The 17,476-nt window shown below is 43.7% G+C and overlaps 3 protein-coding genes across 3 annotated transcripts; all 3 read right to left on the reverse strand.

The window, feature by feature from the left end:
- Positions 1 to 1,874: 1,874 nt before the first annotated feature.
- Positions 1,875 to 4,743, reverse strand: LOC128706673 (calreticulin). Its single transcript, XM_053801612.1, has 3 exons — positions 4,665 to 4,743; positions 4,449 to 4,553; positions 1,875 to 2,911 (listed from the first exon to the last, which is right to left on the reverse strand). Exons 1-3 carry the CDS (start codon positions 4,741 to 4,743, stop codon positions 1,875 to 1,877), a joined length of 1,221 nt encoding a protein of 406 aa, XP_053657587.1.
- Positions 4,744 to 7,913: 3,170 nt separating this feature from the next.
- Positions 7,914 to 8,423, reverse strand: LOC128709116 (high mobility group protein HMG-I/HMG-Y). Its single transcript, XM_053804101.1, has 2 exons — positions 8,361 to 8,423; positions 7,914 to 8,258 (listed from the first exon to the last, which is right to left on the reverse strand). The coding sequence occupies exons 1-2, from the start codon at positions 8,421 to 8,423 to the stop codon at positions 7,914 to 7,916; spliced, it is 408 nt and encodes a 135-aa protein (XP_053660076.1).
- Positions 8,424 to 10,701: 2,278 nt separating this feature from the next.
- LOC128716173 (histone H5-like) lies at positions 10,702 to 11,061 on the reverse strand. Its single transcript, XM_053811097.1, has one exon. The coding sequence runs from the start codon at positions 11,059 to 11,061 to the stop codon at positions 10,702 to 10,704; it is 360 nt and encodes a 119-aa protein (XP_053667072.1).
- Between the last annotated feature and the right edge of the window lie 6,415 nt (positions 11,062 to 17,476).

Consider the following 17,476-nt stretch of genomic DNA (forward strand, 5'->3'; position numbering starts at 1 on the left):
GCTTTGTAAAAGTTAAATTAAAAGAGTGTTGCCGGCAACTCCTTTTACTATCTTTGTAAAACGCAATGAGGTCAATCGTTATGGCCAACAGGGAACGACCAACTGCATGAGCCCTATAAACCGCTCATGGTCGATCGCAGACTTTACGGGCCAGGACGTCCGGTGTCATTTTAATAACATGATATGTATCTTCCTCTCGAACCCGTCTAAGAGAGTTTCGTCCTGGTTTGAACAAAGTCCATGTCTCAGAGGTGTATGGGTGTATGTGGAACTCTGAGTTTGCTGTGCTGCAAGGCTTCCAAGTTTCGCTGGTGTCCTTGATTTTGTTCTGGTCTGTTCCTTACTACGATCTATATTGAAATTCTGAGATATTCTTATCAATTGTGAAACTCTAACGAAAGCCCCACATGAATAACCCCAGCTTTTGCTCTAGCTAATCAGACCGGCGAAAAACTTTGTTTGGAAACCATTTTGGAATTATTTTAAAATTGATGTGGATCATTTAGAATTCGATGTGGATTCATTCTCCGAACTAAAATCGGTATATAAACATATAAACATATTCTAGTTAAATTTGAGAAGAATCCAAAAATAGCTCCAGTTTTACAACTGTAAATCCGGCTTCTTCTTAATCGGTCATTTCTGGCTTGCTTCGACTTTATTTACCCGTAGCCGGATAGTCAGTCCTGCGTACGGAGGATTGGTCCTGTCCTGTCGTGTGACGACCGGCGCCGCTACCAATCTACCACCAGACCGCTTTAAAAGCGACCATTCCATCTAAATCCATTTGGGCGCTCTGAACAGACTGCACGAGGTGGTTAATGACATCATTACCAGACTCACCGCAGCTTGTCGAGTCGAATTCATTTGCACGTTGATGATGTCATTGTCAATTTTAAACTATTTAAGATGGAAGTAAATAACTGTTCGATCGTAATTTTATTTTAATTTGTTTCTTTTTTATTGTTTCTGACTGTTTCTCTTTATCGTTAACACCACATTTGTTCTTCAACAAGTTTTTTGTTGTTGGTACTGCTGCTGCTTTTTTTCTAGTATTCGTCGATCATGTCCATTGGGTTTCATATTTTACACTGCTGTAAGGTGACCTGCCTGCTAGTTCTTAAAAACCTAAATCAAATACACTCATATAGGGGCAAAATGGATTTAAAAACAAAACTGATTACCCACAAAACAAAACAACTTTCCTGTACACGTTGCCTAACGAATCGGTACATTCTTAAACACGACCATTCAGCTTGTTGCCAAGTAATGCGCGATAGGAAGAAAGAGAGGCTACTGTGGGTGTGTTTGTATGAGATTATTCGACGATCTTGCCATCCATTCAGTGCCTTGGTCGTGCATTCCCGTTCCATTCCCTGCTTGAGATGACTATTTGAACATAGTCTAAAGTCGTCGTACCTGCCTTTAACAATCGCAGAATAGCTGTCCACCTATAAAGTGGGTAGGATAGTAGGAAATAACCTCTACATGGGTGTACAGCAAGCACACGCGCACCGAGCTAGTGTCTTTTCAAAACGAAAACGCAACGATGACAGGTGGTGCACCGTTTGAAGTGCGCCCATTATTACTCAGTCCCTGCTTCTCTCTGAACGTTATCGGCTATCTAAACAGATTTCTTGATTAGTCTCTTCCTGCGGTCTTCTACCCCTTTGTAAGTGAAATGCTGCGTTACGTCCACTCAACCTTTTTACGTCGGTTTTGTTCCGGTCTCGGTCTCCTATTTTCTGTGGCAGTCGATTTGCGCTCTTTCTCTCGTTTCTCTTTCTCTGCCCTCGCATCCTTTCAAGTGCCGCATTCCATAGGAATACGTTTAAAGCGTCCTGCTATGTGTTGTTGACAGTTGCTTCGACCATTTACAGCTCATCGTGTCCATCGTCCTCCACCTCGGTCGCTTCACCGGGCAGCGCGTTGTCCGCATCATCCTCATCATCCTCATCCTCGTCGTCCTTGGCAGCCTCCTCGGCGGCCGCTTCCTCTTCCGCCTTCTTACGCTCCTCGGCTTCCTGTGCGTCCTTCACCTTCTTTTCGCCCTCTTGCGTCTCCTTAACGGTGGCGGCCGCCTTCTTAGCTTCCTCGAGATCGTTGGTGATGAGGAAGTTGTCGAAGATCGTGCCCGATTTCACCTGCCACACGTCAATACCGACACCGCACACTTCCTCGCGCAGGTACAAACTCTTGTCCTCCTCGTACTCGGGATTGTCGATCTCCGGATGCACCCAGACACCCTTGTAGGCCGGATTGTCGATCTGCTTCGGTTTCCATTCACCCTTGTACTCGGGATTATCAATCATCGGCGGCTCCCATTCACCGTCCATCTCGTCGTCCCAGTCGTCGGGCTTGGTAGCATCCGGGTCGGGAATGTGTTCCGGTTTGTCCCAGTCCTCCGGCTTCGTATCATCCGGATCGGGGATGGTGGCACGATCGTCCCACTCTTCCGGTTTCTTTGCTTCCGGATCCTTAATCTTCTTCGGTGGCAGGAATTCCCAGTCATCCTCCAGGCTGCCCGATTCAACCTTCTCGTTGTCGATCAGCACCTCGTACGTGTTGTCAGCCCGCACGACCAGCGTGTAGAAATGCGTGAACACATCGTCCTTGCAGCGAATGTCCTTGTTGATCAGATGGTTCTTGCCCTTGTAGCTGAAGATAACGTGCACCTTTTTCGTGCCCGGTCCGCAAATGTCCGGCCCAAACATGACCAGGTACGGCGTCTCCCCGTGCAGATCCTTCTGATCTACCGAACAGTCGAACACCTTCAGATAGCCGCCACCGCAGTCGATGTTCTGCTCATGTTTCACCGAGAACTGGATGACGAGCGTATCATCCTTGTTGGAGAACGGCGTGAACTTGTTCGATAGCGCATAGAAACGGGCATCTTGCGACGTTTGCAGACCTGTCAGAGAAGAGAAGTTAATATTGAAATAATATAATTATTGGACCATTTTTGTACACAACTGTTTAAATTTTTCTCACACCACCAGAAAGCAAATCAAAATTAAATATGTTCCACTTTGGATTAATAAATGCGTGTTGCAGTCGCAAAGCTTGCAACCGGCGACACCAATTTCAGGAAAACCTGCGCCAAAAGAAGGTAATGAGGACTATTGTGTTTAAAAATAAGTCAACAAAGCAAAAAAATGGATCTCCACTCTGTTCCACAAAACAACGAAAACACAACAACAAAACAAACCTCAATATATTGTTCGTTCTTGGGGGTCGTTTGTGCATGTTTCTTATACACTGATGTTTCTAGAACCATGAAAAGTTTTGCCTTTTTTCCGACCCACTTTTCCACCTGACCATCGCGGGACGGGTCTTGCAGACACGTTCAATTAAAAAGAGCATCAAAGCAATCGTAAGCTTATTTGATGCTTTTGTCACGCACATTAGCGTTACACTTTGGTGGACGCAATTAATAATTAAAACAGAGAAAAAACACATCCTTTGCATGCTTCATGCCCGTTCCGTCCGTTTGTTGCGTAGATAGGGGGACATGGGGCAGGGTAGTAGCAGTAGCAAGCATTCTGATAAACATCGACAACTTTGCGAGTTACACTCCGCCGCAGATGTTACCCCGCGGCACCACATTCGTGGTCTATGATTTTACATAAAAATCATGACAATAATTCGACCCAGGAAAACCCTTTTCTCCTCCCCTTGAGACAAGGCCATGGAAAATCGAACTGTAATCATAAATCCATTTGAAACATGGGTGAGCGATGAGAACGCCGATAAAGGCTGGACCCACCGCTGAACAACGCCCCGGCTTTCTCGAACATTCCGCTGCGATGCGGAACCACCATTACCGAGCACCGGGACACGTCACATATGAGTGTAGCATTGATGAAGAAAGCAACGTTGGGAAGCGTTGCCACGGCGACAGAAGAACAAAACTGCTACGCGAGCGAGAGGAAAACTCGATGCGCGTGATGTTTTGCCGGTTTTTCCTGTTCTCGATCGTATTCGGGCTTGTGCTCCGATGCCGGGTACGTCATCTAGCTTTGCTTCGCGTTCAGCGTTCTTATGCTTTTTATTCTTCTTTCGCCTTCTCCTTCTCGCTTTCGTGCAGCGTTTTGTGTTCTGTGAGGGCCTAAACCCGAAGGGAAAAGAATCTTTGCTGGTGTGTGTCACCCCTGTTGGGACGTCCTGTGGGAAAATTATGCAATTTTTTCCCTAATGCCACACATGCACTCATCGTGGTTTATCAGTGTTTCCCTTCTTCTTACTCACACGTTTCATGTAACACACCCACTTTATCTACACTCGCCCCTTACATTTCATTCTGGATTATAGCACAAGAATAACGGTCATTCACATCGTAGAAAATTGACACGTCGCCGCAGTGTTTGCGATCTAGTTAGCCACGCTGCTATTGTGAGCGTCTTGAGTGAAAAAGAAAAAAAACGCCTTTTTGTTGCTACAGTACTTACCTTTGTCGGTATCGGCATCGTTGAAGAACTTTCCGGCTGTGTGCACAAACTTGCCATACTCAACACCCTTGTGTTCACTCTGGACCCAGGTCTTTTGCCACGAATCTGTGTAGAAGAAACACACGCACACACAAAATGGACAAAGTTAGCCAAAAAAGCTTGCCGGGAAATGGTGCCGGATGGCCGGAATCATCTGACAAAACTACACTGTCTTACCGTCTTTGAATCCTTCCTCAAAGTACACCTCGGCGTTAACGGCCAGAATGGCGGTCAGTAAAACCGCAAACGCACGCATTTTGGGTAGAAACTAGTAACGTTTTTCCTAGCACTACAGGGTTCGAAAATGCACCTTCGGATGCACTCCTCTCGCAAGAAGCTGACTAGCCGCACGAACGTAGAATGGACGAATAATAATAAACAACCATGGCACCCGGTTTTATTCAAAGCCTGCTCTTCTTGCCGACGGTGCTGCCATCTCGGTGCGCTACGATTGGTCCGCGTTGAACCAATCACCGGCTCACAATTGGCATTCTCTGTGCCCGGTGGGTTTGGATTTGACACTCGACAGCATTCAGTTGGCAGTGGTACTGCCTGCTGATAGACGTCTAATAAGAGTGCTTATGAGACGCGTCAAATGGCATGATTTTTGAAATATTTTCGTTAAATATTACACATTTGAACTGGAGAAACGATAATATTTCACTCCCTCCCGTGTTACCCAATTTTTGTTAATGAACAGCTGTTATTGACATGAATATTCGTTTAAAAATTTTGTTCGTTAAGGTGTGACAAACATTTTCCACAAAAATCTAATAACGAATATTTGGAAAGTGCAAACGGGCCATTTGTGGGAGTGAGTACGATCAATGAGTAAATGATGTTAAAAAAAACAAAATTTATCTATGCGAGTGTTAATGCAATATGTTTCATTGCTCCGAAAACCGAAGACAAGCTACACAAACTTGAATTTTCTATTCCGCATTTGCCAGATGCGGCACATATCTAACTTGTTTGGTATTGCCGGACTGCAAAATCAGAGCTGCCGTCATGAACGTCAAATTCGGGGCGGGTGTGGCAAAGCTGTGATCAGTTCTTCAAACCAGTGTCATGAGAAGAACTCGACCTCGGATGTAAGCAAAGAACTCTGTGAGTTGCCTGTGGTAATTGTATATTTCGAATAATCTCTTTAAGTTCTGTGTTTCACTGTCTTCTTTATGTGCTCGTCTAGAATCTGCACCTACCGATTCTTACCGATTTTTTTTATGTGGTACCATTGGTAATGGTACCTATTTTCGTGTACCATCAAGAATTATCTGGTGTCAAATCATCTCACAGCTAGACATAATCAAATGTCATTTTTCTGCAAATCGTCATTCGCTTGAAGTTAATTGTCAAAATTTACCCATCGGGCACAGAGTATGCCAATTGTGAGCCGTTGATTGGTCCAACGCGGACCAACCAGAGCGTTCCCAGGTGGCGACACTATCGCCAAAAAGAATAATTTTTAAATAAAATCGTTAAACATTCCCATCAGGCAAAGTTTTCGATTTTGAGTGGATTGAGAGATTATCCAAAAAAGAGTATTTTCTAAGTTAATTTAAAATTATGTTAAAATTACGCAATCCTGATAATCTATTGAAATGTTATGAAAAAATGGACCGATTGGTTTAGCTTACCAACAAAATTTGGTAAAAAGGTAAAATAGAGTCCCAAACAAACATTTGACATTTCGAAAGTGCTAAGGGGCTGCGCACACGCAAGTGTCAAATGTTTGTTTGGGACTCTATTTTACCTTTTTACCAAACATTCAACGGGAATGTGCCTCAGTCTGCTCGGATAGCAGACGAACTGTCGCCAGTAGCCGCTGCTGCCGCATCCAAACGTTGGTGGAAAACATCCGGTAGCAATTTCCAGCGGTAGAAAACATATTCCGGGAGTTTTGGCGCATCATTTTAGCTGCTAGCGCTGGTACCGTTGCGCCTACTGTTGTCATACACTTCGTCTACTGCTGCATCCTCCGATAGCAATCATTCGACCGGGAGTTGCACCGGCCCGGAAAATATCACCAAACGATCACCTGCATTGCATCATTCTGCAAAAATCCGCCAACGGTACACGGCAGGTCGCATAAAATTAGCTGAAACATAAATTAATTAAAACACTGTACAACAATTAACAGAATAAAATCCAAAGCGAGGACAAAATCATCACTTCCCTGCACAGTAACGATCACGATGCCAAATGTAAACAAACAACACACCAGCGATTGAAAGAAACACACATTGCGTGTGCGCAGCCCCTTAGCACTTTCGAAATGTCAAATGTTTGTTTGGGACTCTATTTTACCTTTTTACCCAAAATTTTCAGTTTGAATTAATGGTATTAAAAATATTTCACACGCTTAACAACCAGATCTTGCTTGTTATTTTTAATAAAAAATGTGTTTAAAGCACAACAAACACAAAATTGAAACCCATTTAAGGTAAGAGTAATATCATAAATTATAAAAAGCAAACAAGTTAAATTAAAAAGCTAGTTAAAAATCAAATTACAGAGTGATAAAAAATAATTTAAAACAACATGTGAAAATTAAATGTTCAATGCAAGAAAAAATAACAATTTTTAGAAAATTTTATACCATTTATCACAAGACCCGAGGGTTCCCATGTTAATAAACACGTCACTTTCATTTGCACAGGTCGCGACACCTGCCACCATTTGTAATCGTTTCAAAAAAGGTATGGCTGGGTTTGTTAATTGCTTTCTAATTGTTGACCGAAATGTGTATGAAGCTTAATAAGACGGGTAGGGAATTTACAAAACTGTCCCAACGAGGTAGTTCTTCTAAGTTTAGTAAATTGATCTGGCAAGCGCACCGGCACGATTTGCGTCAATTTGTTACCGTAGCCTTGCTGATAACGCACGAATACGTATAGCACATACGCCTGCTGCACAAGAACAAATGCATTTTAAGGTTGATAGAACATAGAATAGATAACACAATGAGTTTAGCTCTTAGCACGGCGGTGTACTGCAGTCACCGACAGCAGATAATGCGTTTTAAAAACGGCTCGCCACCGTAGAATGGACTCAAAATTAGGAGATAGGCCATGTTTGAAAGTCAAATGTTAAACCGCTTGAAAGAAAGGAATATAACACAGAACTTCTTTTCTATTCGATAAAACATACAGGTGTTGTTCGGTTCGATTTATTATAGTTCGGTTGAACACGATTCGTAAGGAAGGGATTTAAAATGTCCATCCACACCACATATGCCTTCAACACGCCGTTGCTGTGCTCGATTAGGAAGGGATCGTTCCATTTCACCGTTCCCTGAACTATACTCGCCGTTTTGGTCGAGCAAATGGCTTTTTGATTTGTGAGAACAAACTTCATCTACAGAACGCGGACTGGCGAAATCAAAAGTATGACAGTGGCGTTTGGGCTTGCTGTAAGTACGGCAGCTTACGAATCGGATTCCTCATTTTCATAATTTTCCTCATTGCCCTCGCTATCCTCCGGCTCGTCATCCTCATCCTCGTCCTCGTCTTCCTCCTCCTCGGACGATTCCTCCTTCACCGGTTTCTTGCGGCCGCGGCCCCGGCCCCGGCCGACCGGTGCGACCGGTGCCTTTTTCGCCGATTTAGCCACCTTCTTGGTGCTTCCCTTCGGTCGGCCCCGGCCCCGCTTCGGGGACGGTTCCTCACCATCGTCCGACACAACCGTTTTCTCCTTTTCGCGTTCCTCAGCTGCTACCTTCGACTCTTTCGGTGAGAGTGCGCGGGCTCGCTTCTTCGGTGCGACACTGTTCTGAAGGTGCAGTAGGCAAAGGATAATACGTTAGAACAAGTTGGCCACATTACCGGGAAAACGGCCAATAGGGGGTGCTTTTCACGTGCCCGAACGCCTTACCTTGTCCGGATTGGGTGGGCGTCCACGGCCCTTCTTCGGTTCAACGACCTCCGCATCAGACATTGTGTCCGCCGATTTCCTGAGCTATTTCTCCGAAGCACACACCACTACACCAAGCGCTTTATATCCGCTTACTTACTAATAAAAAGAAAAAAATAATGTATTAACTTTATTAGAAAGCCACCTTCTTAACGTACACTATGTCACTTGTGTTTTTCTTCCTGTTTTTCCCCCACAAACCGTACAACAAAACTCGGCAATCGAGAGAATGCTAGAAACAAGAAAACAAATTTGGATACATTTTCCACCCACTCAGCATCCGCCAGGCGCTTATCGAAAACCATCCCCGTGAAAAGCTGCTCCTTCTCGCCCGCCGAAAAGCCCATTTGCGCGCGCACACACAGACCAAACGTACCGTAAACGAACCATTTTCCGGGGCAAGGAAGCTCTCCCCCAAACAAAATGCTAAATAGCGGTACCGAAAGTGAAAATTCCCCACCATCTAGTCGCCATCGATTTGTTAAATCCAATCTACCTGTGCTCGCTTTTCGTCCGCTAGTAGCGATTTTACGGCTCTCGACCAGTTTCTTTTTTTTATTTTGCAGAACAACTTTAGTAACTTTGGCGCACTTCACCAATCACCCACACACGCACGCACGGGGCGAGTGAAAATGATTTGCCACCAACAGGATATAAATACGTACGCACCGCTTTTCACGCGGTCAAGTTCGGCTTGCATCGGAAAACAACATTAACGCACACATACGCATCCGCACACACGCCACCGTTTTCATTCAACCTATTCCTGTGTACACGCTTACACCCATACAGCGAACTACACGCGCTAGTATCCTTTGCCGGTATCTCTAGTATCCTTTGCGTTTTCTTTTATACAGAAACGAAGGTATGTGTGAGTGTATGTGGGCGCGCGCTTCTTCATCGTAGTGGTGACTCCGTTTCCCGGAGCGAATTCGAGAGTTTCCCGTAAATTCTGAGCATCAACGGATTCGAAAAACTCTTCAACATAGCCGTTTTTTGAACGGTGCGCGGCATTAATTGGGGATCATTTTGCCATCGGGAAATTGAGCTTTCGGAAGAGTTTATGAGGAATTGTGCTGTTACAAATGATAAGAAAACAAGCGCACGAAACGGGCTTTGAAGGCTCTAGCACCAACTACCACATCTCTTTTGCGCAGACCCTGACAAGTCTGTTAAATATTTCAACATAGAAACAGTTTCCCTATCTGTGAAATGAAAGTTATCCCCAAAAGTTTCAAACCCCATTTAACTTTATTTCAACAGCCTATTTACGTACTTGATAAGGTCCTTGCACTTGTTAACGTCACATGCCTAACAGAGTTCTAACGCTTTGTTTAAAACCCTAAAGCTGAATTGATAGTTTCGCTTCGAAATTTGCAATTGTCACATCCCTCCCCCCTTGAACCTATTTAAGAGAAATAAAACAGTCCTCTTTATTTTAAATGCCCAACATCTACTGTAAAAACAACGGTAAAGATATGAAGTATGTATGATAACATTTGTTCCGAATACATCGATTTATTTTACGGCTTTTCATTACAATTTGTACATTTCACAAGTCAATTACCAGAATGGGCTACTAGATGCGAAGTGTCTGATTAGTTTTGTGAGACATTGTGAAACATATGGCGCAGAAAGGACAAAACGTAAGAGGCGTGGATAGGCTATTCTCATGCTATGCGAGAACACATTCCTGTACAGCGATTAATACACCTGCTAAGAAAAACACACGAGCAAATACTTTGCTACTTCCACTCTCCACATCCGCATCGTCTAGTCCCAAACCTGATCGTTTTAATCTCGCATCCTACATAAAAAAATACAATTCAATTAAGATACAAAACATTGTGTATTGTTGTTAATATTGTAGTTATTCTGCTTTGCTTTCCATCTTCTGCACCGACTCCTAATAGTAATGATGATTCGAATGATTCAAAAATGATCGTCAATCAGTGTTGGTTTTAGTTGATCGATAAGTAGTGCTTTTTATACTGGCACTTCCCATTAAAATGCGGGAAGCGAGAAAACGTAACATTCATCGAAGAGGCAACTGGTGGTGAACCGATGGCAAAGAATGTAACGGGAAAAACTGTCAGTATTCCAAAACTACTTGTACGCAGTGCGTATGATCATCAATTGAGGGGTGGGGATAAAAAACGCGGTGTCGTGGCTTGTCGTCCCCTGATATTATCCCGATTTATCATAACAAATTTTGTATGATAGCGTGTGTGGTTTTGTTGTTGTGTTATGTGTGTGTGTGTGTCCCGCCAGTTCCAAAACTTCCAGTTTAGTCTCTATAGTCTTAGGGATTCTTCCGCGGGCGTCCCCGACCACGGCCGCTGCTTGCCGGTTTTTTCCCCTTGCTTGCCTGGGCTGCTTTCCCCGCCTTGGGTGGACGACCAACGCGGCCCCGTTTTGGGGTTGGCTCATTTTTGTCATTCTGGCTTTCGGGAGCGGCACGCTTTTTGCCAGCCGGTGATTTCGCTGGCTGTGGTGCCACGTCTTCCTCGGTTTCCGTTGAATCGTCAGCCGATTCTGGTGGCGGCAGTTCCACCGCTTCCTTCACCGGTTTCTTTTTCTCTTGGGGCGATTGAGCGACAGTGTCCGACTTCCGCGGACGTCCACGTCCCCTTTTTTTAACCGTTGCACTTTCTTCTGTCATTTTATCGATTGTACTGTGTGTTGGCAAACCTAAAATGAAACGATTGCAAACAATGTTTTTGTAAATATTTGCTAATTGCTCAAAAAAATGCTCTTTAGGAGTACGCGGAATGTTTAATTGAATATTATGATGTTTTTTTTAATATAAAGAATAATAAAATGCGATCGTGATAATTATGGTGCGTTGCGCCAATAGTATAGAAATGGGGATGAATCCATATTCACACTAATATTCGCTATATTTGTTCATTTGAAGATTCCAATGAATAACGAAAGAAAAACTTTGTGTAACTTTTGCCTTCGACTTCCGATATCTTTTAAACATTCTATCCTGGGATGGTAGCGGAGTAGTGTTCGCGTCGGTTTATACATCCAATCGGTTGTCAATTAGTGCGATTGTGCTGTAAATCTTCTCTCTTCCAAGGCACACCAAGCTTACATGGCGCTTTAACAGGCGTAAAGTTGTCCTATTTATCTCTGAAAGGAATGTTAGTCCATCATGCCAAAAGAGAGAGCTCTTGCCGTCTTAGCTTGGTTAACTATCGAAATGTTGGCCATAAAAAAATGTGCCGATTTTTTTTCCCGGTTCACAAACGTTCGAGGGAAATAAAAAATATTGATTTTTTGTACCATTTTACACGAAAATCGCTTATTACCAGCATCGAAATGGATAAGGCATGTCTTTTCACCATGCTGATAAAATATTCGTTTACTGACGCTACACTACACGTCGCTAGGGACGCTACGATTTACCGCCATTATGGTTTGTCCGATGGTTGCACCTAATTTTAGTAAAAACTCCACGGTAAAATAATCCCACCAGCGGGATAAGCCATCGTAGTAGGAAACAAAAACGATTTATCACATATATTCTTCCATTTGCATGTCAATTTACGGCGTTTAGAACGAGGAGCGCTATTGTACATCAAATATGTCGAAACGCGTTCCGACGAAAAGAAAATGGAGAAACTACCCATACGCCACACCCGTGGAAAAGCTGGAAATTGCTTCTAGCCGGCTTGAGAATTTTCTGTTCCCAATGCGTGTGGGACTTACTTTTTCAGTTCTGGGAAAATGAACACTGCTTGGCTTACGGCACAACTTTTTGGCGGTACACAACGGGAGGGAACGTTCGGAACCCAACTTCAACACAGAATGCTCGGTGAAAAAGTTGTTAACGATAATGAGAAGCAAGCGGAAAGCAAGAACGAGCTGACCGGCGTTTCACCAACACACACACGCATCAGAAAATGTACGGTCGCTGCTGCAACAAACTCACAAACACACGTGCACAATTATGCTTTCTTCCATACTCGCGCTCAAAGTACGGCTAGTGCACAAGGTGCGCGTTAATTGTGAAGTGTAGCAACTGAGGAATTTTTTTAAATTTGGTTTTCCATTTACCAAACCTACAATGTATAAATTTTACGATATTGAAGGAAGCAGATTTCTCCTTAACGTAGTAATTTCTCATAAAATGTTGATAAAATTAAAAGCTTGTTGGAACAAAACATAAAACTCAAGTTAAAATTTATTATCGTTTACTTCATGCTACTGACGAGTAAACAAAGTTAGTTCAATATAAAGTGTAATACAAGTAACATCGTAATCTATTTACCTAGCTTAATATGTCCAATGATTAGTTTCTTTTTCCTTTTTATCTCTTTCCAATATTTGACGATATGCATCATTTTTTTTTTGATTATGTGCATAAGTTTGGTATCTTCAATGCTATGTATGATACAAAGGAAAATGCAATTTTTCTGCTGAGTACTTCCTTCGACAACAATAATCTGCTGCCTGGTATTTCTGATGAGAGTGAAGGAGAAATTTAAGTTTTCTTTTATAAATAATGTTATTTATTATTGAAAATGCTTTTTTCTATTCTTTTTGCCAGAAATATAAGGATTTTTTGTACGATGGTTCAATATACACACAGGAAAAACGATAATTTTGAATAAAAGCCACACAATTTACACATTCGTTTTGTTAACTGTCTGTTTAAAATATAAAGCGTTTTTGGAGTGTGTTTAAATTGGCCCTTATTTGTCAAAAAATTCCCTCTCGGCAGCCCGTATCATGCGAGAGGGAATGAGAGCAAATAATTTCGTTCACACACGCACACATACCCACTCTCGCAACCGCTTATGCACAGGGAGCGCGTGCGCCGTATGCACGCTGCAATGGTGTGCGTGATAGCTATTCGCGTTCTTTTGCTACTGACCCACGAAGCAGTTCCGATGTTGGTACGAAGCAAAAGAATGGCCGTTTTTGGGCCGGATAACCGGCCGGATAGCAGAATTGTCCGGCCTATTGAGGGTGTGTGAAAGGAATGAGGAAGTGGCAGGGTGTGTGAAAGAAATGAGGAAATAATTTATTTGACGCACATTTTCTAGAGCATGCACGCGCACACATACACATCTAGCTCCATTGCCGTCATAGAGCGTCGCACACGCCGGTAAAATGCTTTTGCGATGAGTTTCCGGTGTACTTTTGAATAGACAATATTCATTAACTTTGCTTGATCGATTATATTTAATTTACATCATTTTAAACCGATATCCTAGGATAACCTAGAAGAATCTACACGCGCACTTCTCTTGGAAGCCGTCTAGAACAATTGCGAAGGTGTTCTTTACGGAAAAACAAAGTCTCAGAAGAACGAGAAGGCACAAGAAGAAGTTCAGAAGTTGCTAGTTCTGTTTGAATCGATTCAGAAAAAAACCGGTCCGAAGTCGCCAAGTAAAATCATAAAATACAAGAAACTGGTTTATACCTGACCAATTCTTCCAAGCAGTTTTTTCGTTTATCTGTCAAACCGTCTTTGGCAGGGCGATTGACAGATGCCGTCCGCTAGTGTAATAATGCTGCGCAGAGCATCATCAATAAATCTCATTTTATTTCTATTTCTAAAACTGCAAAGGTCGAATAAAAAAAACTTCCGACCGCTTCGACGATAGCGCTTGGCAGAATCGGTCGGGTCTAATAACCCCATTAGAGTATGATTCCGGTCAGTTGCGGGGTAAAAATTGTTCCTTGGGTTGGGAACACGAGAAAAAGTGAAGTAGTGCCCAGTCCAGAATGTGTCACCGCGGTAGCAGTCCGGGCGTCATGGTGCCGTAATTAAACGTAGGATAGCGTGAAGTAGACCATTTCGGGACCAATTCGGTCTCCCGGAAAGGTTAACTCTTTTTTCGGCACTGCACATATGGTGTCCCGTATGGCATTTGAACGTTTCGTGGTTTGGAAAGAAGTGTTCCGAGAGGTGATTTCAGCAGGCAGTGTTCACAAGCAGGTTGGCCGTGGTGTTTATCGCTGGAAGATTGTTTGGTGTGCGGGATCAGGTTGTGTTTGGTATAGTTGTGCGTACATTGTTTGATTCAGAAGCGAAGCAATATTGTTTGAGTTGATCCCAAGAAGTGCAATTTGTGCAGTGTGCTTGGTATGTTCGGCATGTTCAATCTAATCGATATTCACTGCCAACTGAGGTGAAGTGGAAAAGCCCTTCCAGCCCAGTGCATCTGGTACGAATTGAAGTTGTAGAATCGACCGAAAAGCCAAGGCGTAAAGTCTTGTGTGTTAGTGGATGATATCGGTGTAAATTTATCGCAGTAGTCAAGGTGCAGTTACGGTGCGGAACCCTGTGCGGTTCGGAACTTTCGGCAAAACAGTGCGAATGCAATACTCCATCCGTGATTGACCGTGAAGCGGAATGTAAAAGGGGCCCTCACAAGAGAAGGACGTACACACTCACCTCGCCACAGCAACGAAAGCAAAGGAAAACAAAAAAAAAACATCCCAACTACACTGGCACTGGGTAAATTGATATGCGAATGCAAATTTGTAACACCTTTTCTTTTAAACTGATCCCAAGTGCATGCGGCTAGAGTGTGCGAGCGCAAGGGTCCTCCATTGTTGGCTCCTTCTTTGGCCCATCCGATGCAGAGAAGGCGCTACTTTTGCAGAAACGGTTCTTCCTGCCCCTTTAACCACTTGCGCACTGGGGTGTGCATTTTTATATTTCTTTTCTTCTCCAATATTTATTCCACGAGGGTTTACGTGCGGCGTTTATCTTTGCAACAAGGCGGAGGGTTACACTTTTGGGAATGGGCGCCCGGTGACGTAGGTTTACCGATTTTATTAGCGCACTGGTGACGGCGATTACAGCAGCAACCGGAAGCACCAAGTTGGAATTGCAATGCAATGTTTATATATGGAACATGGACGCTCAACTCGACTTGATTGTATTCAAAGGACACTTGGGTCGCTATAAATTATGGTGGAAAGAAGTGTTTGGATGTTGTTTTGTTGAAAATCATCGAAAATTCCCAACTTGGTTGACTGTCATCGATAACCAGTGACCAATAGCCTTGATCGACATTGTCTAATTGATGCCATGCCATCGATAAAATGATTGAAGAATTCGTTGCAAGACGTAACGGGTAACCATGGCGATGGTGATCCAACAATTCCACGTAGGAGGCGACACACAAGAGATGAACGGAATGGATCAATTGACGGGGTTAATCAAACGCAGGAGTTTACAGGGCTCTCGTGTCAACATCGAACGTCCCGTAACCGACCAAATGGAAGAGAGGAGAACTTTTTCTTTTTAATTTCAACTTCCCCTCGCAACGAAGACCCTCCACGTGTAGTAGGAACGAAGGAAGTGCAGCAAATGAATATGCATATGTATGCTTCAGTCTAACGAGATACGGGCTCTATCTTGTTGTGGTGTAGGCCGACATAATCAAGTGTGCTTCAGAATCCGGCGGAAGTTCAAACGGTTTTGTGTTCTATCACCATGTTCGAACCAACACGGTCCTTGGGTTGGGAGATGTAAGAAAACAAAAACGGATATGCAGGATGACAAGACAGCGCCACCATCCGGCAACGAGTTCTAGTTCTGTCGGCAGGATATGCGGAACGAGCACGGACTGTACGAAACATCTCGATGTTTGTGGGAGAATTTTCCGTGTCGCTGGTCATATTTAGACCACGCTCGTCGATTCTCTCTCGCTGTTGCTCTTGGTTTTTCGACATATATCCTCGTCCACATTCCGCTTTGTGTACGGCACCGAACGGATTGCACGCACTTGTCGAAGTAATCTCCTTCAATTAAACATGTGCATCTCAACATCTCCTCTCTACGGCACGGAAAAGCGAACGCGCGCGTAACTATATTCGCTCAGGATTTGCGTTTGCTCTCGCTTCATTTTGCTCTCCGAATTTCGCCCGCCCGCCCTGTAATGCTTTGTTTGTTCTCGCGAATGTCCTATCCTTTTGGTAAAGTTGGGAAAAATCCGTGGGCGAGAATTTCTCGATGTGATGCTTTGGTGTCTGCGAGACAGAACATCCAGTTCCCGAAAAAAAAAACGTCCCCGAATCTCTGCTAATCTCCGGTTTCAGAACCCCACGGCCCTTGGGGGCGGTAGGGGAGGGAAAATTTTGGGAGAGTTCGTCCGCAGCCCTGTGCAGTCGTGTTCCGCACCAGGGGGAAAAAGGTTGAAGTTCACACAATTTGCCACTGTTGAAGTTCATCATCCCCTGTGCCGAGCAGCGCACAACACTGTTCGCGAAATATACTCGTCGCAACAAACCCACGTCCGGTTTTGGTGGTCCCTTTCCTTGTGAGTGTGTTCTATTCGCGAGTCAATCGATTTTTCCACGTTTTGCAAGATGCGTTCTACGTGTGCTACCACTTCCGGTGTATCATGATCTTCGGAAAGCGGTGTGTGCGGGTTCGTTTTTATAAAAAAAGCAGCCATCGAATTACTGAGAGGTAAAAATAACAAAAAGAAATCTTTAAGGCGTCGTCACGCCTTAACTCTGAATGTGTCGTGTAGCCGTTGTGTGGTGTGGGCTCCCAAACAGTTGAAGAGGAGTTTGTGCTGAAGAAGGTACAGAATTTACCGAATAAAAGCAGTGCCATAAACGTACAGTGAGAGTAGGTTGGCATGGTTTCAACGTCTTGTCGTCTTGTGAACAACAAAAGCTCCTCTCATGCAAGTTTTGCAATATCATATTGCTGCATCCCGTAGTAGGCTGTGTGGCGGAGTGTATAAAAAAGGTGGAATCGATTTTGGCGTGCTTGTTCCGAAATACTGCAAGTACTCAACTCGCTGTTCTCGTTAGTAGGCAGTAGCAGCAGCAGCTGATGTCATCCGATCTGACATGAAAACTCATGGCCAACGGAGTCCAAAAAAACAGGGTAGAAACGTGATACGTGAATGTATCATTGCAAATACACATCACGTCACAGTTGGTTGCGTGTGAGTGTGATTTTTGGAGTCTTCCGTACATCATCTTATTACAAGTTGCGCGAAAAGCGAAATGTGTCGTTTTGTGTGTTTGATTGCGACATAATATAAGAACTACGAACCCAGAATTTTTGTGGAGCGTGATATAATTCGACC

The sequence above is a fragment of the Anopheles marshallii genome, chromosome 2, assembly GCF_943734725.1.
Source record: "Anopheles marshallii chromosome 2, idAnoMarsDA_429_01, whole genome shotgun sequence".
In the NCBI taxonomy this organism is placed as follows: domain Eukaryota; kingdom Metazoa; phylum Arthropoda; class Insecta; order Diptera; family Culicidae; genus Anopheles; species Anopheles marshallii.